The 23241-nt window shown below is 41.5% G+C and overlaps 1 protein-coding gene across 3 annotated transcripts in view; it reads left to right on the top strand.

Moving 5' to 3' along the window:
* The first annotated feature begins 5428 nt into the window (after positions 1 to 5428).
* prkcg (protein kinase C, gamma) overlaps positions 5429 to 23241 on the top strand; it is a 41099-nt gene continuing 23286 nt past the window's right edge. Inside the window, exons 1-3 of one of the 3 annotated variants that reach the window (XM_079894768.1) lie at positions 5429 to 5454; positions 6707 to 6973; positions 23062 to 23093. In XM_079894768.1, coding sequence (XP_079750894.1) covers positions 6744 to 6973; positions 23062 to 23093 — 262 coding nt within the window. In that variant the 5' untranslated portion in view covers positions 5429 to 5454; positions 6707 to 6743. The other 2 variants (XM_079894767.1, XM_079894766.1) reach the window with 2 other exon arrangements.

The following is a 23241-nucleotide window of genomic DNA, read 5'->3' as shown; positions in this document are numbered from 1 at the left end:
CCAAGAACAATCCCTTTCCAATCGCCCAAGCTGTCAATCACACAGCACGAGTTTATCTGGACACTTGCCAAAACTCATTATGAAATCAATGACGCTGTTACGCTGCACAACAAAGCTCTTACTGTACTTACCTCATGTTTGCATTGGTGAAATCATTAGTGAGAGTGCAAAAACTGCGTTGCAATGATAAGATCTTCATTCACGCGATCAACAGGCTGTCATCTGCTCAATGCTCATCACTGCAACCTTTTATGTGATGGGAATAGATCTAAATACTTCTCACGATTCGTTAATCTCGATAGCTGTAATAGTAAAAACGTATAATAGCTGTAATAGTAAAAGTTTTCGAGAGAGTTCCACATGTAATGCTAAATATTTCATATGCAAGCATGTCAGCCAATCACAGCAGAGGGCGTTTACACTGAAGTCTCACAGCAGACACGCCCCTTCAAACAGAGTGTTCAAATCAGAGGCTAAAATCAGGCTAGGAAATATGCCTTTTATTTCTAAATTATAACAACTTTTGATTTAAAAAACATATAAGGGCACCCCAGGAAACATTCTAAAATAATAAAATAATCCATGCAATGGGACCTTTAAAGGTAACTTATTATACCCCTTTTCACAAGATGTAATATTCAAGATTCAAGATTTTTATTTGTCACATGCACAGTTATATAGAGAATATATAACCAGCAGTGAAATGTAAAAACAGGTATATAATATCAATCTATGGTGTCCCCAGAATGAGTCTGTGAAATTTCAACTCAAAATACCCCCCAGATCATTTATCATAGCTTGCCAAATTTGCTCCTTTTGGGGTGTGATCAAAAACGCACCGTTTTGTTTGTGTCCCTTTAAATGCAAATGAGCTGCTGCTCCCCACCTCCGGCAGATCCTTTACAGGAGCTTCCATACTCCAGCAATAACAAAACACGCTAATAATCTCACTCATCCAAAATCTCAGAAATAACCAGTAGTGTAGTGAAGCCTTACAGAGAGACTCAGGAAGAAATGCAACTTTTAGACGAACCTGGACTTTTCTGAATGGTTAGTGGATACATTTATGTAGTTGTTGTGGAGTTACATTTACATTTACATTTACATTTACATTTACATTTATTCATTTAGCAGACGCTTTTATCCAAAGCGACTTACAAATAAGAACAATAGAAGCAGTTAAACTAACAGTAGGACAACAAAATGCAAGTGCTATGACCCTTCTCAGTTTAATCTAACGCAGAACTTTTTTTTTTTTTTTTTTTATAGTTATAGAACAGAATAGAATAGAGTAGTAGAGAAAGTGTTAGTATTACTGGATCAAGTGCTGTCGAAAAAGAAGCGTCTTCAGCCGTTTTCATGTAACCTCAAAAGGAACTCATGTACATTGATTCATCTCATTGACTTGCATGTACCGTCATTCTTTTCAGACTGAGAGACGGCCTTTTTCAGTGTTGACACCTTGTGGACAAACTAAATTAGTGCAAAATCTATTCAAAGCGCACGTGCAAAGTGCCTTACATTGTTCTTTGCCATACGCTATGCACGTTCTGTGCTGATGACTAAATGTGCGTCACAGGCAGTGTACGCCTTCCCTAGTGTGCCTTCTTATGTCATACTCGGTGTCTGAATTTGTTCACTCGTTTTCATTCACTCCTACAAAGTGATATATAAGTGAGGTAAAGTAGCGAATGAGGGTATAAGGGTCTTTTCAAATACAGTTTCTTGGTTTTGATTTTTCCATTTCACTTCCCCACATTTAGCATTTTTAAAAACATCTCCTTTTGAGTTTCAAAAAAGTTCCTTTTGAGTTTACATGAATACATATGTACCCCGGTTCCCTTTCGAGGGAACTCAACACTGCGTCATAGCATTAACGTTATGGGAACATTCCCATAGCATCAACTCCATTACGCAGCGTTGAGTTCCCTCGAAAGGGAACGGGGTTACACATGTACGTATGTAACCTCAAAAGGAACTTGTTCTGTGTGAAAAGCCCCTAACTCTATTCAGGCCTCGCTTAAAACTATTTGGTGGTAAATGCAAAAATACATAATCTGTTGCTGTGTATCATATATGTCCCTTTTGAGATGAGAAATTTGTGAGAAGTTTTGTTTCATTCTTATCAAGCAGCATTGTTTAGATGGGTTTTTTTAAAGCTAGGTGATGATAAAATGCTCCCCTTTAAAAATGACAGGTGGCCTCATGGCCACGTTTGTAACATGATACTGAAAGCCTGCCATACTGTGGCAATGCACATCATCAGAAATGCTCTTTACGTGTTTGGAGGTGAAAATGATTTTGTCCTCTTTTCCATCACCTTTTCATTCTGTCTGCACGAATCATTTGTTCGCTACTTTGTCCTTTTATTCTTCTATTTAGCACATTTATTCATTTTTATTTCTTATTACACCATACAGAAGCCCAGTGTTGCAATGCATCTTCTATTATTAAAGGGATAGTTCACCCAGAAATAAAATTCTGTCTTCATTTACTCACTCTCTTGTCTTTCCAAACCCATTTATCTGTCTTCTATTCACCTTATTCTCAACGTAAGAGCGGGAGCGGGCCATTGTAACTTGATTGTGTCAAGGTCTCACTTCCATTTAGCTGTTCAAAAACTATTCTGCTTGAGATTGTAAACTGTTACTTGTTATCATATTATTTAGGGATTTCAAATTTCAAAAAGGGTGCCAAAGCACCAGAGAAATATGATAAAAGTGGTTCATGCATATATACGGCTTGTGTACTATATTCAGCATAGCATTGTGTGAGTTATTCACTGACAATGTCCTCCAGTGAACTTTTAACTGCAGTGACACACAAATTGAGTCAGTGAGTTGAACTGGAGAGCTGGATCAGTCTGATTTGTGAATTAATCATTCTGACTGCTTTTGTGAACTGGATCCAACTGATTCATTGATAAAATCGAACTCAAAACCATATTTGATCATAAAACGCTCCAAGGAGAGCTAGAGTCTCTTTTATGATACTTTTATGGTGCTTTCACCTTTTTTTTTGAAGCTTGTAACCCTTTTAATGTAATTGCATGGAAAAGAGTGACTAGTACAATTCCACCGAAGCTTGTAACCCTTTTAATGTAATTGCATGGAAAAGAGTGACTAGTACAATTCCACCAAATCCTCCTTTTCTGTTCCACAGAGGAAGAAAGTCACACAGGTTTTGTACGACATGAGGATCTAATGACTGAATTTTCATTTTAAGGTGAACTTTCCCTTTAAACGTAAGAATTATACAATAATATAGCTGATTTATTCTGCATTATGACTCCATTACAGCATGACCAGAGACATGAAGCTGGCACTGATATATCACTGCAGGCATGAGACGCTAAAGCTCTGAAATCATTGCTGCAGCATGTGCCTCTATCTGAAATTAAGATATAAACCACGCTGACCTACACACCCTCGCTCTCAATGACAGCAACACACACACACACACACTCCTCTAAATCTCCATACACATACCTGTCCAATGACACCGTTTTGCTCTCTAACAATCTTGCTAATTATAATTGTTAATTAATTTTCTCATAGTGTCCCCATCAGGAGACTAATAACCTACATTTTACATAATTAGACCTTCAACCTTTTACTCACTCTCCCCCCCCCCCCTCTTCTTCTCATCCTCTCCTTCTCTTCACATCACCTCTTGGACTCTGCCCCACTCCTGTTCTCTGGATGTTAGTGGGTTAGTGTTATGTCCTAACAACGTTTCTTGCGCCCTCGTCCCAATATAACAGCGCTGTGGCCGGACCCCTCACTTGTCGCCCTTCCCTCTGGTCTTCTTCCCTCTTTTAATGTCAGTGTCTGCCGGCCATCTTGTCTGCCTCCTCCCTCTCTTACACACACTCTGTGACCTGGTTTCAGATGCAGCTGTGCTACAGAAAGCCACCTGTGTGCAGGAGCCTCATGCACGTATTTGTTTTCAGGGGCACCGGGGGCACTTCTGACTCACTTTTGCTCTAGGCGAGATAAGACATGTTATTGTGTTATTCTAGTGGTTTTTTGTTTAGTGTGCCTGGGTTTAGGGACCTGGGTTCAAATTCTCACATAATACTGTATATTTATTTTTTAATTATCTGAGCAAAAGTGAACTTTTGAGCCATTGATTGTCATGCTTTTTTGTTGTTGAATGAAAATGATCATTTTAATGTTTTACTGTTTTTAAAATAATTTTTAATGTTTTGGCTCACCAACGCTGCATTTATTTGATCAAAAACACAGTAAAACAGTAATAATGTGAAATATTATTACAATTTAAAAGAATTATGTTTTCTATTTGAATATGTTTTAAATGTTCTTTATGCTTGTGATGGTAAAGCTGAATTTTCAGCATCATTACTCATCATTACTAGTTTTCAGTCACATGATCCTTCAGAAATCATTCTAATATGCAGATTTTCTGCTCAATAATTTTTTTTTATTATTATCAATGTTGAAAACAGTTTTGCTGCTTAATATTTTTGTGGAAACAGCGATACTTTTCTTTCAGATTTCTTTGAATAGAAAGTTAAAAAGAACAGCATTTATTTTAAAAAAATAACTATATTTTTTGTAATGATGTAGGCTAACTTTTGATCAATTCAATGCATCCTGGCTGAATAATTATATATATATATATAATTGTCCAATTTAATTATCAAATATATAGTTAGATTTATTAATTAACTTATTTTCAATTGTCTAACAAACCTGCTGTATAATGCTTTGTGTTACTCTTCTCAGGAATACTGATTTTCCTGTGTCATTCTCAGCGGTTCACTGGAACGGTCGTGAAGGCCTCAAAGTCCTTATGGATGAGCATGATGACTGCCAAGACTCCCATCTGTCCAAACTCTTTTATAGAGCGAGACTGGCAGCTTTACAGACTGAAGCGGATTATTGATCACTGATCAGATTTCTTTGCTTTCCATCCTACTGTACTGGAGCTACTGGCTGTCCGAGGATGAGCGAGCTGGTGGCCAACATCTCCCTCTCTTTCTCTCTCTCTGTCCTCTTTCCTCACCCTCCCATCATCTGTCTCTTTTTTTTTTACTCTCTAGAGAGGGGTAACCCAGATTTCAAAAATGAATTGCTGCCTATTTCTCTCTCTCTCTCTCTCTCTCTCTCTCTCTCTCTCTCTCTCTCTCTCTCTCTCTCTCTCTCTCTCTCTCTCTCTCTCTCTCTCTCCCTATCTCTCTCTCTGTCTCACTTCACTTCATCCCCTCTTTCTGTTGGTAAAAACAGATTCAATCTTGGAAAGTGAAAATCGCCTCTTCCTCACCCCCTCTATTCTCTCTATTGGATAAAGGAATATACAACCATTCACTCCTCCTTCTCTCTTTCCTGGAAAGCTGCTGTTTCATCCTTCCTTTCATTCTTAATTTTGTTTTTGGGGTTTGATTCTTTTTTTTTTTCAGGTGTGTTTCCTCTCTTGTAGACCTTCTGTTTGGTGAGGTTGTCTCTTTTTTTTCCTTTGTACTTTTTATGAGCCGAGGATTGATCGCATAGAATAGCAAGAGTCTTAAGAAGAAGTGGGAGGAAGAGGAGAAACCAATACTGTCACATTTAGGTACCTGTTGGGTTTGTTTGTATGCTTTCTTTCTTTCTTTCTTTCTTTCTTTCTTTCTTTCTTTCTTTCTTTCTTTCTTTCTTTCTTTCTTTCTTTCTTTCTTTCTTTCTTTCTTTCTCTTTCATAAATGTAGTCTTTGTCATTTTTTCATTGGTGGATGTCCTAAATTCTTTGTTTCCTTTCTTCATTCTCCCACTCTGTAGATCTCCTCTTTAATTAATGTGACAATCATTTGTTCAGTGTCGTTTCCTGTTTGATTTGATCCTGTGTCATCATTTATTTCTGCTTTTCTTCCTTTATTCTGTTTTATTAATGTAATCGATCCTTATGCACTCCATTTCTGACTGACCTTAAATCTGCTAAAAAAAAGTCAGTTTTTGTTAAGTTATGTGCGTGTGTGTGTGTGTGTGTGTGTGTATATATATGTATATATATATATATATATATATATATATATATATATATATATACATATATATATATGTAACTATATATATATATATATATATATATATGTAACTATATATATATATATATATATATATAGTTACACACACACATATATATATATATATATATATATATATATAAAATCGAATTTAAATTACAGTTTCAACTTTAAAATTATATAAAACAATACATATTTTATACATTTTAATATAATGAAGTATAATATTATATTATACAATATTATGTATGTGTGTGTGTGTGTGTGTGTGTGTGTGTGTGTGTGTGTGTGTGTGTGTGTGTGTGTGTGTGTGTGTGTGTGTGTGTGTGTGTGTGTGTGTGTGTGTGTGTGTGTGTGTGTGTGTGTGTGTGTGAAGTAGGGCAGAATGCACACTAATCGCTATGCGTTTTGAAGTCCCAGTGGAAGTTTCTCTTGGAGTGTGTATTAACCTCTATTTTACTCTCTGTTTCTCACCCTCCCTTTCCTTCTCCTGGGAATCTCTTCCTTTCATTTCCTCAACATCACAAACCGATCTGCCGTCACATCCTATTGAATTCATTCCTCTATGTTCCATGTAACCTCTTATGCTTGATCTGTGTTCTACCAGACATTTTTCTTCTTATTTATTCTCCTCTTGTTGTTCTTTCACCCCTTGGTTGCATAAACCATCCATCCCTCTCCCAGTCTTGTTCTCTGTGTCTTGCTCTGTCCAACTGGTAGCATGTCTACCCCGGTCTCTCCGTCTCCATCTCTGTCTCCCCTGGCCCTGTCCTCCCCATCTCCATCCTCCTCTCCGCTCCCCTCTCCTCTATCTCCTCCCCCCAGGCTGCCAGTCTTCCAGAGGAAGGGAGCTCTCAAACACAAGAGGATCATTGAAGTGAAGGACCACCAGTTCACTGCCCGGTTCTTCAAGCAGCCCACTTTCTGCAGCCACTGCACTGACTTCATCTGGTACTTCACACCTTTAACACCGCTGGCCACTTCAGAAACTTTACTGAACTCGTAACACTATTATGCTGTAAACCGACACTTTTACCTTAACCTTTACACTGCACTGCATTTATGTATTGATTTAATCCTAAAAACCTAATGCCCATATCCTGATTCATATCATAACTCACTCTCAATGCTGTACTGGCCTCGTACTTTAGTTCATACTGAATTGTTATGAAATGAAGCCTCTCTACATGCAATTTGAATACAGTTAGCTTTAACACCATTATTACGTATTTATTAAAAGAACACATTTTAAAAGTACAGGTATTTGAGCGATTTAATGATTTGAAACTTTTTTTTTACACCTCTGTACAAAAGTTTGTGGTCAGTAAGATTTTTTAAATGTTTTTGAAAGAGGCTCATCCTCTTTAACATCAAGACTGCATTTATTTTATCAAAAAGTAAAAAAAACTGTGGAGAAAACAGTGTTTTCTATTTTATAATGTTTTAAAATGTAAATCCTCTAATGGCAAAGCTGAATTACTTCAATCTTCAGTGTTCCATTGAAAACAGTTGTGCTGCTTAATATTTTAGTGGAAACTGTAATATATTTCCAGCATTCTTTGATTAGAAACTTCAAAATATCAGCATTTATTTGAAATAGATTTTTTTTAAACAATGTAAAAGCCTTTACTGGCACTTTTAATTCAATACATCATTCAATGCATGAAAGTATTAATTTCTTTAAAAAAAAAAAATCTTACTGACCCCAGTCTTTTAACAGTAGTGTCTGTACAATCTTGCAACCAAGCATACTTTTAAATGTATGACCATGTATGAATTGCAAGTTTTAATCATATATGTAATAAAACATTAATGAGGTTTAAGCTTGAAACCAAAAAATCAACATGTGCTGTTGTTAATTGTGTAATTAGTTAAATTATCTATAAACATTTCTATATTTTTTCCTGGAAAACATGACAAAAGACCTTGGTTAACATTTCCAGGACACTTTCGATGACACACACACACACACACACACAAGAGAGGGCAGAAGAACACTGTCCCACACGTGTGTTACATGACCGTGCTTGTTCACAGTTTCCTCCATGCCTCATAAAACTCATGCCCTGAGGGGCTTCTTAAATTATGCAGTCCTCTCTGTTTGAGCTGCCATTTAACCACAAGCTTCACAGAACCCGCATGGAATTGTGGCCAGCCATATGGCCCATGCATTACCCACTCATATTCTGTGCCTCATGTTCATTAGTACAACTCAAATAGCTTCTGATAGATGCATCTGTTTCTCTGTCTGTCCTTTCATTTCAGTTCATTGAAGTTTTATTGTTATGTCTGTTGGAGTACATAATTTCTAAAGAATTGTATAGTAGGGGAGACTAGGGAAATACCTTTTGTATACAGTATATATTTTTTTAGCTTTTTTAATTTTTCTTAAATTATCCAACAGTAGGCTACGATACCATCAACAACTTTACAGGGAGAAAGAAATTTAAAGGGCATCTCTCGCCAAAATGCAACCTAGGGTCTTTTTGTTAATCTACCCGAGGCAAACTTTCATTTAAAAGCATAATTAGAATGGAAACGCCACTTTTAAGTTTGACTGTATTTTCATTTTCGGTCAAATTGCCTTTTGAATGGGAGTGCATGGGGCACTTCTATGATAGCATCAAAAATCGCTATTTTTAAAACACTAAGAAGGCTCGACACAACATGAAACGTCTCGGTTACGTATGTAACCCTCGTTCCCTGAGTAGGGAACGGAGACGTTACGTCGGATGACGACGAATGGGGTTTCGCTTAGAAAGCCTCTCACCTTCGAGTATATAAAACGAGCCAATGGCCATGAAATGCCATGGGTCTGCGGAATTTGCATAGCGTATCTCCGCCCCACGCCGGGGGTATATAAGGAAGTACGCCGGCAACAAGCAGATATGTTTCTTCGCTGAGGAGCCGAGACTGAACTCAGGCGTTCCAGCGGTACAGCGGAAGTAGCAGGGAGATGTAACGTCTCCGTTCCCTACTCAGGGAACGAGGGTTACATATGTAACTGAGACGTTCCCTTTCGTAGTCACTCCGAGTTACGTCGGATGGCGACGAATGGGGTTCCCAGTGTAATCACGCCACCTCTCGACTGTCTTCCAGTGCCCTGCGTAAGTCTGAGCTCCCTGTCGTGAGACTAGCACGGACGAAGGAGTCCTACTTAACACAGGAATACCAAGGTACACTGGGAAGCACATCTCAGAGGAAATATGCAATTATGCCCAGCCCGAAGGGGGGGACTTGGAATACACATATGACCCGGAGGGGCTGCATATGGAGTATCACTGGGGTGTCCAGCCGCAGGTGGAATATTTCAACCCCAGGGGTGGCAAGGTGGCTTGCCAAGGGAAAGACACATGCTCAGAGAGGCTTACAGTGGAAATACACATGTGGGGGTCACCCAGAGGGGGAACCATGCACATGGAGGCACCTAGTCAAGCGCGAAAGCTGCCGGTGGCATAACTCTGGCGTCGACGTCAGCAGTGCTGGAGGAACTCAGGGCTTATTAGGCTCACCTGAGGAGAATATCGCACGTATCCTGTCCGTGGAGAGGAATGGCGAGCAAGCGAAGACACCTGAGCAGAATCTAGTACCAGCTAGTTGAAGCGAGTACATGAGAAGAAACTGGCTCTACTCGGAGATTATAGAATCTCGCGAATGTGTTAGGTGTCGCCCAGCCTGCAGCTCTGCAGATGTCTGTTAGCGAGGCGCCATGCGCTAGAGCCCAAGAGGATGCCACACTCCGAGTGGAGAGGGCCATCACACCAAGGGGGCATGGTTGACCTTGCTGCTGGTATGCCAAAGCAATGGCGTCCACTATCCAGTGAGACAACCTTTGCTTGGAGAGAGCCTTTCCCTTCAGCTTCCCACCATAACAGATAAAGAGCTGGTCTGAGGTCCTGAAACACCGCGTTCTGTCTACGTAAGCACGCAGGCGCGTACTGGACAGAGCAGTGCCAAGGCTGGGTCTGCCTCCTCCAATGGCAGCGCTTGCAGGTTCACCACCTGGTCTCGAAAGGGAGTCGTGGGAACCTTGGGCACATATCCAGGCCGTGGTCTCAGGATCACGTGAGAGTTAGCCGGCCCGAATTCCAGGCACGCTTCGTCAACCGAAAAGCCTGCAGGTCCCCTACCCTCTTGATGGAGGCCAATGCAACCAGGAGCGCTGTCTTAAATGACAGGAACTTAAGCTCCACTGATTGCAGAGGCTCAAAGGGAGCACTCTGCAGGGCAGTTAAAACCACTGAGAGGTCCCAAGAGGGCACGAGAGGAGGGCGAGGAGGATTCAGTCTCCTCGCTCCTCTCAGGAACCTGATGATCAGGTCGCAGGAAGGAAAGCACAACACTGATCGGGCACTTCGTGGGTTCTTGATGTTTAGAAGAACACCAGTTGACGAAGAGGTTCCACTTCAACGCATAGGCATGTCTTGTGGACGATGCTCTAGCGGAAGTGATGGTAGCCACCACCGCTGGTGGTAGGGTACTCAAACCTGCCTCGTCCCGTCCAGGAGCCACACGTGGAGGTTCCAAAGATCGGGACGAGGGTGCCAAAGGGTGCCCCGTCCCTGAGAAAGCAGGTCCTTCCTCAGGGGAATTGGCCAGGGAGGTGCTGTCGCGAGGAGTACTAGTTCTGAGAACCAGGTCCGGTTGTGCCAATACGGGGCAACCAAAATGACCTGCTCCTCGTCCTCCCTGATCTTGCGCAAGGTCTGCGCAAGGAGGCTCACTGGGGGAAACGCATACTTGCGTAGGCCCCACAGTCAGCTGTGCGCCAGTGCATCCGTGCCGAGCGTGCCCTCGGTCAGGGAATAATACAGGGCGCAGTGGGACGAGTCGTGGGAGGCAAACAGGTCTACCTGTGCGTCCCCGAACTGATCCCAAATCAGCTGGACCGACTGGGGATGGAGTCTCCATTCTCCAGCGAGAGGCCGAAGCCGAGACAGCTCGTCTGCCGCCTGGTTCAGGTCTCCCGGGATATAAATGGCTCGAAGCGACCTCAGATGCTTCTGACTCCATATGAGGAGGTGGCGAGCGAGTTGCGACATACGGCGGGAGCGTAGACCACCTTAATGTACGCTACTGTCGCGGTATTGTCTGATCGGACTAGTACGTGCTGACCCTTGAGCAACGCACGGAAGCGGTGCAGGGCGAGACGTACAGCCAGCAACTCACGGCAATTGACATGCCAAAGGCGCTGGGGTCCTGTCCAGGAGCCGGCGGCAGCATGTCCATTGCACATGGCGCCCCAGCCCGTGGTGGAGGCATCTGTTGATACAACAACATGCCGGGAAACTCATTCTAAGGGCACTCCGGCCCGTAGAAAACTGAGGTTCGTCCACGGGGTGAAGGTATGACGGCAGGCTGGAGTCACTGGGACTTGGAGCGTGCCGTGTTGCCATGCCCACCTCGGGACTCGATCGCGAAGCCAAAGCTGAAGCGGTCTCATATGAAGCAATCCGAGCGGCGTTACTGCGGCTGCGGATGCCATATGCCCCAGGAGCCTCTGAAATAGTTTCAGTGGAACCGCACTCTTGTCCTCGAATTGGCGAAGACAAGTCAGCAGTGACTGCGTGCACTCGCTCGTAAGCTGCGCGCACATGGCGACCGAGTCGATCTCCATACCGGGAAAAGAGATCCTCTGCACGGGGCAGAGTTTGCTCTTCTCCCAGTTGACCCGAAGGCCCAGACGAGCTAGGTGCCAGAGCACTAGGTCCCTGTGTTCGCAAACCTGGTCTTGAGAGTGAGCTAGGATTAGCCAGTCGTCGAGATAATTCAGGATGCGAACCCCGTGTTCCCGGAGGGGAACAAGGGCTGCCTCGACGACTTTTGTAAAGATGTGAGGAGACAGGGCTAGCCCAAATGGGAGAACCGCGTACTGGTATGCCCACCCCTCGAAAGCAAACCGTAGGAACGGTCTGTGTCGAGGTAAAATGGAGACATAGAAGTAGGCGTCCTTCAGGTCGATCGCTGCAAACCAATCCTGCGGCCGCACACACTGGAGGATGCGTTTGGCTGTGAGCATCTTGAACAGCAGCCTGTGAAGGGAGCGGTTCAAAACGCGCAGGTCGAGGATTGGCCGTAACCCACCGGATTTCTTCGGTACAATGAAGTAAGGGCTGTAGAAGCCAGACTTCATTTCGGCTGGAGGGACAATCTCGATCGCACCCTTCGCCAGTAGGGTGTCGACCTCCGCTCTCATGACAGGGGCATTGCCACTGACTATAGTGAAGCGGACTCCCCTGAAGCGGGGAGACCGCGCGAACTGAATCGCGTTGCCGAGCCTGATGGTTCTCGCGGCACAGCAGGACAGTCTGGAAAGCTCTAGCCAGGCTCCCAGAACTGCGCCAGCGTGGTCATTCGAACCACAGACGTACCGTCGGTGGTGCAGCGAGGCGGAATGACCGGCCCAGGCATAGCGGCCCTGTGCAGGGGCACGGTCATTAACCGCGTCCTGCCAGAGGAGGCCAGGGGAGGACCAGCGTCCCACGAGGGCGTGCTCTGGCAGGGGTCTGGCGACAGAGGGAGATGAGAGGAGCGTGGCCCGTGGGCGGCGCATGCTGTCATCCACAGCCTCTTGGGGCTTGGAGGAAGGGGCATCAGTTCTTGAAACAATAATTTTCCCCCGGCCCTCCACCGGGGGAAGGAGTGGCCCTGCTACCAGCTCCTGAGAAGAACTGAGCCCTAACCCCAAGCTGCCCGTCTCAGAAGTGCTGCTTAGCATGGCGTTTAGCCGGCTAAGGGGCGGAGACAGGCGGTGCCACCCTCCTGCGACCTCCTCGTGCTCTGGGCCAGTGAAGGCTCGAGGGGAGGAATCGCAGAGGGGCGGTGTCGGCGGGAAGCAGGCTAAGGAGACCGCACGGACAGATGACCGTCGGTGCAGGCCCCGAATCTACTTCAGGTGGTCGAAGCCACACCGCCAAAGAGCCCAGCCCGGGACATGGGGGAGCTTAGAAAATGAACTCTCAGACCCCCCCACATCAACCTGGCTAAGCCCATGTCTGGACCACACTAGTGGACATCACCTGACCCAGGATCACACAGGTACCGATGTCGCCTGAGCGAGGTCAGTAGTGTGCGTGGCGGAACAACCAGGCCGGGCATGGGAGGCATAGCGTCCCAGCATGGGGGCGTGGTTAGAGTTTCCGCGTTCTGCCAGGGTTGGCCAGGGGAGGGACTAGCGTTCCACTGCGGCCGGTTCGGACAGAACTCCCGGGACAGCACTGCATCGAAGGCGCAGGCGACACACAGCACTGCATGACCGTGCCACGATAGTGACAGGGAACATACAGACCATGATCGCCGTGCGATCGAAAGCAGCGAAGGCGGAGGACACCCGCGGGCCGCGAAAGTCACGTGGACTCTCGCGGAGCGCAGGCGTCCTGATGCACGTCCGGGAGAAGCTTACAGCGCTCGGGGGGAGGGCGGGGCCACTCCAGCCGATGCTTTCAGCTGCCCGGGAAAGCATGGCTGGCAGCTATGGATCGGTCCCGGCAACGATGGCACTCCCGTGGGAGGCAACGCAGTCGAAACTTCATTTCCAGAGGAATCAAGCCCGCCTTGTGATGCTGTGAGTGCATGACACCATCCGCCAGAGCCCCGAATGAAACACTGGGTCCCCGAAAGAAACCAGGCACACACGGAAGCTCCACGGTTTGCGATGTGGAGGGGGGTGTGGCCCGAGGAATTGACTCGTCGGTTGTTGTGCCACACCGAACCCTCAGATCACCCTGGCCACCAGCCAAAGTATCCCTTCTCGAGGAAGAGATAAATTGGGGGGTGGCAGAGGGGACTCTACTCACATGGAGATCATTGAGTCTCGATCTATAAACATCGCGATGGTCATGTTCCCGCAATGAAAACATGACTCATCAACGAGCGCTGCCGAACGTGATTAAGCCCAATACGCAAAACAGCGCTCGCGACCGTTAGGCAGATGAATCACGCACACACATCCAGGAAATAGAAAATACACGGGCGAACCGTCTTGAAAAAGACGTGCCTCGTGCAGCTCTTTTAGAGAGTGGAAAAGCTCAGCAGAGTGCTGAAGCGCCCAGGGAGAAACACACTCACTGTCTGCAGATTACTGCACAAATCAGCAGCAGGAAATGCGATCTCGCTGGAACACGCCATCACACCAACACACTGAAGAGCCGCTCGTCTCGAAGAGATTTGAGATGACACTCAGAAGGCTTGTGGAGTGAAGTACTGGACTTGGCTCCGAAGCGAAAACATATCTGCATGTTGCCGGCGTACTTCATTATATACCCCCGGCATGGGGCGGAGATACGCTATGCAAATTCCGCAGACCCATGGCATTTCATGGCCATTGGCTCGTTTTATATACTCGAAGGTGAGAGGCTTTCTAAGCGAAACCCCATTCGTCGTCATCCGACGTAACTCGGAGTGACTACGAAAGGGAACTGTGCTCGAAGTATCACCAGGGCTCTACACATGAACTCGAGCATTGAGAACATTGTTTGTGTACACAGAGTTTACTAAAAAGAAAGATTTTGAACAACTCACTGTAGCTGTGTCCGCCGGCATTTTGACAGTCAAAAATAGTCGATCTCCGAATGCGAATGAACTGACTCTGAATTTTAGTATTGCTTCTTATATGAGCATCCTTTTTCAAATCAAGGTCAATACTGATTTTCACTAACGACAAAACAAATTATCCGTGAATTAATATGGAACTAAGCTTTAGGAGCTTTCCATCTTTACTCTCCACCCTGTTATGTTGCATTCGGAGATCGACTATTTTTGACTGTCAAAATGCCGGCGGACACAGCTACAGTGAGCAGGCACGGCGCCAGGATTCCAGTTTTGGATGGGCCAGACCAATTGTGGGTGGGCCTTAAATTAAAAACGTTAAATTAAAAACGTTATCCAATCACTGTTTAGCCTAATAAAAATAATATACTGTTATATTATCTGTGCGTATACATAATATAGATTTTAATAGCTTGATACTCTTTAAATATTTTGTTGCATTGTAAAAAGTTTCGGTGCATAGGACGGACCTATCCGCGATCGCTCTCCATGGTTCTGACCAAAGAAGAGCGCTTTATAATACGCATCATACCTGGCGTTGCGCTACGAAGACTCTTAAGGTATAACTTAACTAAAGGTATACTACCACTAAAGGTATATTGCTAGCCTAGGCGTCTTCAGGGCTATCATCCACTCGCGAGGCAGAGGCGCTGGCGCCCTCCTTGCAACGGCGCTGGGCTGGCTTTCCCAAAACCTTCTTAACGCTACGTCATTCTTAAGTTACACCTTAAGCTGTACCTTATCGTTAATACGTGTTTCCCGAAATGTTCTTAATTGAGTATACCTTCTGTAAGTCATACTTTCGGAAGGTTGGTCTGGACCACTCTTAGCTTTACCTTATCACTGTTGCAGGATATATGAAAATAATTCTGAAGTTTTAATACAGACAGACAGTGTTCAGTTAGGCTAATTCAAGTGTTTTCTTGCAAAGAATAAAATTGTCATCACACTGATTGTTGTTAGAATTTTAATTATATTATTATATATATTATATTATTAATTTAATAAAAGAGCACTTTTAAAGGCCAGTGAAAGCATATAGGCTACTGTCAGTTAAGTCCTATTCGGACGCTAATTGTTTCTCATGGGCGCGTCCGGTATTTTAAACATTTACAGGGGTAAGTCTGTGATTTTAGTTCCGTCCGAATCCATAATATATCATTGTTTTTCTCACCCAACCCACGCAAAAATCCCTGGCCAAGTAGGTACCTACTGTTTTTTGACAAACAGGTCGTGTTGTAATTTAATTGCCGTCTGAATCCACATCTCTGAGTTTACAAGAAGAGATTCAAAATTCACTGTTTAAATCCTTTTTGATCACTGCCGAGTACCATAGGCTACGTAAGATGTACACTTTTATTACTGAAATGCTGGAAAGTATTTACAAGAACAATATTTCATCGCAGCTCCTCCTCAGCAAACAAAAATGGGAAAGAGAAGAAAGCACATAAAAATTTGAAATGGTTATCATGGCAGCAATATATGATACAATTTTAAAAATGTAGGCTAGGCTATTATAGGCTATTATAGTTTGGATTATTTTTTAATAATATCCCATGAGTCCTAATAAAGGCAATTTCAACTATTTCTAAAGTTCTTCTTTTATAAAGAACACCGCTTTCTCACGTAATGCAGTGAAACAGCCCCTGCACGAGAGAATAATTGATTCTCGAGCCATCGATATCAACTAATTCAGCACCATCGCCACGGACAGCACCGGGTAACGTCGCACGTAAGAAGGTTTATCTTAAGCAGCTTCCTAAGGTATAGTTCGGGGAACACGCCTAACAATGGTATAACTTTAGTTAAGTTATACGTTAAGAGTCTTCGTAGCGCGCTAAGAGACAACGTTATCGGGAAACTCAGCCCTGGTCGCCGAGAAAGAGATGATACATCATGAGATGCGCAATATGTCTGGAGTGAGACATGGTGTAGAAAGACTCTTTTTAAAAGATTTTCGTTTTGTATAAATTGTATCTTAATTTTGATCAATGTTTTATCAACCAATTGCCTGTATTTAATAAATAAGAAGCAAATATATAGCAGACAATGTAATAAGGCGTGAACTGAAGGGCGCCGAAACTCAGCTTGTGCCTCAAAGATTTTAGAAATTATTTTAAAAATAATCTATTATAGAAAGCTTGAAATGTCTACTTTTAAACGAAAATATTAAAAACCAAAAGAAATACTCTCTGAATATGTAATCCATATGAGACGTGCATTTCTCTCTGGCGTTCATGGCGAGTCCGCATCGTCAACTTCAACTTTGCAGCGACACAGAAAACACCAGTTTATTAATAAATAATTAAATGTCCCTTGCTATTTTAGACACATTCATAATCATTACTTTTACCGGTTCTTTGTGGCAAGCTTTATGCGTGCGGTTGTGCGCTTGAGTGTGGCTATATTACGTAAACGCTCATTATCCTATAGGGTATATAGCCTATTTAAGTAATGAAAATAATATACAGGGGGATTTGTCCACGAATGGCTTAAATGAACAACTAGGCTACTAGTCGACTAGAAAAAAAATTGAGTCGGAGGCAGCCCTTATTCCACTTATTCCACATATTTTCGAGCCAGGCTCAGGCCATTCTGGGTTGAGCGAGCGACCCTGCGGAATGAGCGAGCGGAGCGGAATATTCAGAAATGCGCTCTCCGCTCACGAGCTCTGATCGGAACAAACCCGAACCACTGTCTGCTGAACTTGCGCAGCAACATCAAAATAGACATAACCAGCTTTTTAAAATAGTTTTTAAAACTAAACATTTAGACTATTTTAGCACAAATTATGAGCTTATTGACGATTATTTTATAATTCTTGACAAAATTAGAATATATTAAAAGTTTTTTTTTTGTGTGTTTTTTGAAGAAAAGTTTTGGGTGGGCCTGTTGAAAAGTGGGTGGGCCTAGGCCCGTCAGGCCCACCCATAACGCCGTGCCTGACAGTGAGTCGTTCAAAATCTTTCTTTTTAGTAAACTCTGTGTACACAAACAATGTTCTCAATGCTCGAGCTCATGTGTAGAGCCCCTGGTGATACTTCGAGCAAAGTTTCATGTTGTGTCGAGCCTTCTTAGTGTTTTAAAAATAGCGCTTTTTGATGCTATCATAGAAGTGCCCCAAGCACTCCCATTCAAAAGGCAATTTGACCAAAAACGAAAATACGGTCAATCTTAAAAGTGTTTTAAGACTTATTTGTTCAAATTGCTTATAGTCCAGGCAAAATAGCGTTTTACGACAGACTAATTGTAAAAGAATTTTTTTCAGCATAGATCTTTTCTATGAGGTGTCCAGAACAACATACTAAAAGTCCTAAGAAATCCTAGTTGAGGAAATATGTTAAATTCTCATCAATCCGAGATGTGTGCCAATAAGGCCAGGCAACAATACACCCCAATGGGGCTATTTTTTTCCTTTACTCCTAACAAAATGAAACTTTACACAATGAAAGTACCCATGAAAAGTAACATTTTTTTGTATTACAAGTTTCTTTGCAAATGAATTTTATTATGCAAATGAGCTATACACTAATCGAATATGCCCAAAATCCACCCAAATAGGCTTAATTTTTTTCTTTACTCCTAACACAATAAAACTTTACACAATGAAAGTACCCATGAAAAGTAAAAATTTTTGTATTACAAGTTTCTTTGAAAATGAATTTTATTATGCAAATGAGCTATAGACTAATCGAATATGCCCAAAATCCACCCAAATAGGCTTAATTTTTTTCTTTACTCCTAACACAATAAAACTTTACACAATGAAAGTACCCATGAAAAGTCACTTTTATTGTATTACAAGTTTCTTTTGAAATGAATTAGAATATACACATGAGGGCTACACCTATTGAATATGTCTTAATTTGCATATAGGCAGAAACACCATTATGACAAAATACATCGGCCCAATATTCATCCAATCATACTACTGCCAATGGGTGATGGCAATGCTGCTTTTAGACTGGCCTCTAACCTGAAAACTGCCTGGCTTGGTAGTGCCTGCCAGTGGTATAACCCCCGCTGGTATAGTCTTCAGGGTCACGGAGGCACACAAGCCTCCCCACCACGACAAGCTAGCAACAACAGGGGAGGGTTCTTTCTGGTGTTTTTTATTTTATTTTTAGATCTTTTTAGTTTTTCTTTAACTAAGTAGATATTGCTGTTGCTAGCTTCTCATAACACTGCAAAGCTACTTTACAAATGGTGGAAGTCTGATGTGTGGCCTGCCTGGTCTGAAATATTTGCTAACTACAAAAAGAGAAGCAGTTATGGTGTCTGGCAAAATTATTGTAAAGAGCTGGAATGTCTGGAAAGTGTGTCTATCAGTCTTCTGTGTGAGAGTGAATCGTTTAGTTGGTAAGAATGACTTCTGCCTGTAATCTTACCAACAATACCAATTATTTGTAAATCTACCAGCCCAAAATTTAATCTCACCATGTTACTAATGACTAAAATGGCTATTCTAACTTTCTTCTTATGTTATCTGTGTGGGAATGTCATTAGGTAAGGCTTGTTCGCCAAAAGAAAAAAAAGAATTTAGAAAGCAACTGGAGGCAAGATTGTGCAATTAATTCTTAAAGGTAGGGTAGGTAGGATTTTCTAAAAAACTTTTTTTCAAAATTGTTTAAACTGTCTTTATATACCAATACATAATTAAAATGTAAGTGCTCTGAAAAAGAGAGTATAAAAATCGAGTGACTGTAGACCTTTTAATCTGCAATAAACACAGCTCATTATTTCCATCCGGGACGAAACAATTGATTGGTTTGGGCGACTGTCACTCTCTCGCAACCATGGTAACCACCCCTGTTACAAGATCTGCCCATATGTGTGCACCCGACACCGTTTGATTTGAGGAGTGAAGAGAGGCGCGGAAAGAAAGAGCATTCAAAATTCAAAGCATCTGCATATGCAGTCAGTGAAGGCACACCAGGCAAAAAAAGAAAGACAGTACTAGAAAAGGCAATGAACAAAAAGCATTTGGATAAACAAAGAAATCAAACGAGAGTAAATATCGGCGTGGCTTTCCAGAGATGGCGAGAACTGAGGGACCTAAAGGGGATGAAAAGTGATGCCTTGTGTGTCGTACACACTGTGTTGTGTGTGTGTGTGTTATATTATTTTGTGTCTGCAATACAGTTGTGAGAAGGAGTTGTTTGAGTGTATGTTTCTCTGTTTATCTGTAAACAAGACATTATAAAACTGTGGTGATGTAACTTAGTTGTTGTTGATTTGTATCAACCAGTATCGATATGCTAGCTTGATAGTGAGTAGGCTACTAAAAGCCATCTTATTTGTTTATATTCATAGTGATAAAGTTAGGTATTTTATTACATGTGATTCTGACATGATGTCACTGCATGCACTGTGCTCCTTCCTCTCCACTCGTCTAAGGTAAATAAATGCGTCTTCCAGCTGAGCCTGAGCGTTTGGCGTCGCGCGTTCATGTGTTTTGGGGGTGTGGCTTTGGAAGGAGCTCAGAAGGGAGGGGGTGGAGTGAATGGAAATAATGAGCTGTGTTTACAACAGTCGTGAGAGGTCTAAAGACACTCGATTTTTATACTCTCTTTTTCAGATTACTTGCATTTTAATTGGTATATAAAGACAGTTTAAACAAATTTGGATTTTTTTTTTTTTTTTTTTATCCTACCTTTAAGGTCAATATAATGTAAAAACAAATATTGCATCACAATAAGTTTAATTGAGATTGTCAAAACATTTGGTAACTAAATAGAATTTTATGAAGTTTAGTGACAACATGTTACAATGTTTACATTGTACAATGACTGGTAGGATACAGTTTTTATTATTGCTTGACAAAAATGTCAAGATTTCAATTCCATTCTTGTGATTTGATTCCGATTTTGATTCAATATTGACTAATTTGTATACATGTTTATTTTAAATTTTATTTAAAAAATTATCTCACCTAATGCTGTAAACATAGAGGGCCCAATCTGCTGGTATTATTAAAGGTTAAAAATAACTAATTAAATTAAATATAATGCCATTTTTGTTATAATAACAATTATTTAATGACATAAGTACAAATATAATAAATATGTAATATAGTGCTCAGCAAAATCTCCTCTCTAGCTATTTTTTCTATTCAATTAACATGCTATGGTCATTAAATGGCTTTTCTGAGGTAAATGTAACGTTATGTGACATAATTGTTCTCCTACTGTTATATTGACCTCTTTCCGTGGTTGAAAAACACTAATTGGTCGATATTATGTATACTTTCGGTAAGTTGTACTGCATCTTTAAATAAAAAAGTAACAGATGATCGGTTCACGTGCACTTGAACTGAGGCGCTCAGCGATCTGTCACGTCACATTTACAAGCGCCAAACGTATTTTTGTCTGAATTTCGAATAAAATTGATGGAATCTAAGAGCTGAGAATTAGTTTAATATAAAAAGTACCTCTTTGCTCTGCAATTTTTCTGTGCGTGAGAAAATGGATGTGTGGCGTGAGAGCATGTGAAAAGTGTCAATTGCGTGACTCGTGAGTCTCACGCTCAATGCATGAGAGTTGGCAGCCCTGCTCCTATGTACGGTCGCATTGTAAACAGTGGGGCGGTACCTCTGCCGGCGCCGGCTTGACCTTTTAACGTGATAACGTAGTTCCCTGTCCGTTTGTTGATCAGCTCAATCCGAACAATTGAAGTTAAAAAGTCTACAAATTATAAAAACATTTTTTAAAATGACCTATCATTTTCATTTTGGGGTGAACTAATCCTTTAAATTTATCGTGTTTATGCATAGGTTAATTTACTGAATGGACATGAATGTGTTAGTTATTTGGCCCCTGTTTTTTCTACTTTTGACTTTATATCTTGGCCATACAGTAAGTCAATTAGGCCTAGTGTTGAGCTCATTTGCATATTTAAAATAGATTTTTCAAAGAAACTTGTAAAACAAAAATGTTACTTTTCATGTATACTTTCACTGTGTGAGGTTTGATTGTGATAGGAGTAAAGGAAAAAATAAGTCCATTAGGGTGTATTCTGGACATATTCGATTAGTATATTGCTCATTTGCATATTCAAATTCATTTTCAAATAAACTTCTAATACAAAATGGTTTACTTTTCTTGTAGACTTTCATTGTGTAAAGTTTTTTTTGTGGTAGGAGTAAAGGAAAAAATTAAGCCTATATGTGGGTATTTTTAGCCTATATTCGATTAGTGTATAGCTCATTTGCATATTTAAATTCATTTTCAAAGAAACTTGTAATACAAAAAATTTTACTTTTCATGGGTACTTTCATTGTGTAAAGTTTCCTTTTGATAGGAGTAAAGGAAAAAAATAGCCCCATTGGGGTTGTATTGTTGCCTGGCCTTATTGGCACACATCTCGGATTGATGAGAATTTAACATATTTCCTCAACTAGGATTTCTTAGGACTTTTAGTATGTTGTTCTGGACACCTCATAGAAATTATCTATGCTGAAAAAAATTCTTTTACAATTTATTCTATTTTTGGCTCCAAAATGAGTTACTTTGCCTGGACTATTAGGAATCAGCATAAATCTGTAGATTTTGAAAACAATCAAATGTATTCAGTTAAAAATAATGAACATGGTTGAAATATGGCTAGCTAAGGAACAATCAATTATCACTTAGTTAAAATTATGAGATTGAAACCAATTGAATTGTACCTGGTTATTGTGTTTTTAAAACTCATTCAATCTTAACTGTTCCATTTATGAAATGACTGACAAATATCACATTGTTTATTAGTGTGTTTATGCTAAAACTGTGTATTCCAAATGGATGGAAATTTTATTTGCAATTCAAATTCATCCTAAATTTAGGCCTAAGTATTTTTGTGAGTGAAGGGTGAATTTAGGTCAATTTATTTATATATTTATTTATTTATTTTGACATTGAGGTGACTACTGCAACTGAATGTACCTAAACGAACCCTATACAGTACATAAATTACTATTGAATCCTATTAACTTGGTTCTCTTTTCCCTGTCTCTGTCTCTTTGCCCTTGTCTTGTCTCATCCTACAGTATATTTCTGAGTATATGTTGATGTTGATGGCTCACATCTCTCAAACCCTGTCGACTGGTCTGAAGGACGCTCATACAGAGTTGTAGAAACTCTCAGATGAATTTTGAGAGGATATCATGCCCAAAGTGTTGGGTGTCAAAGTATCTTATTTTATTACTTTAGGGATTTATGCTAAGTTGTGTTTTGCATAGCAAAGATATCATGAGCAGAGCAACCTGTTATTATGGTGAACTGAAGAGCACTTAAATTGCCCGTCGGATGAGGATTTATTGAAATTACCTTATCTGTCACGGCCTTAGCAGCTTATGTCTTCTGTTTGCCCTCTGTGCGGAGAGACACACACACACACACACACACACACACACACACTACAGCTCTCTGAGATCTGCTCTTTCTCACAAATCTATGCATTTACATACAATATAATTAGACAGCAATATGTGAGTTGTTGTTTATGTTTTACAGGGGAATTGGAAAGCAAGGATTCCAGTGTCAAGGTAAGGATTTCGAATCTGTCACACATTTTACAATATTCAAATTCATTCTACACATGTACTCAAAAACAAAATGAGTGCAGAACATGCAAAATAACTGATTCTATCTGGGGCTTACTATCATCAGTCACCTTGCCTGTTTATGAATTAA

Source organism: Squalius cephalus (assembly GCF_949319135.1).
Source record: "Squalius cephalus genome assembly, chromosome: 15".
Lineage (NCBI taxonomy): Eukaryota > Metazoa > Chordata > Actinopteri > Cypriniformes > Leuciscidae > Squalius > Squalius cephalus.
The sequence above is the reverse complement of the archived record's forward strand: the minus strand, read 5'-3'. Positions and strand labels throughout refer to the sequence as shown.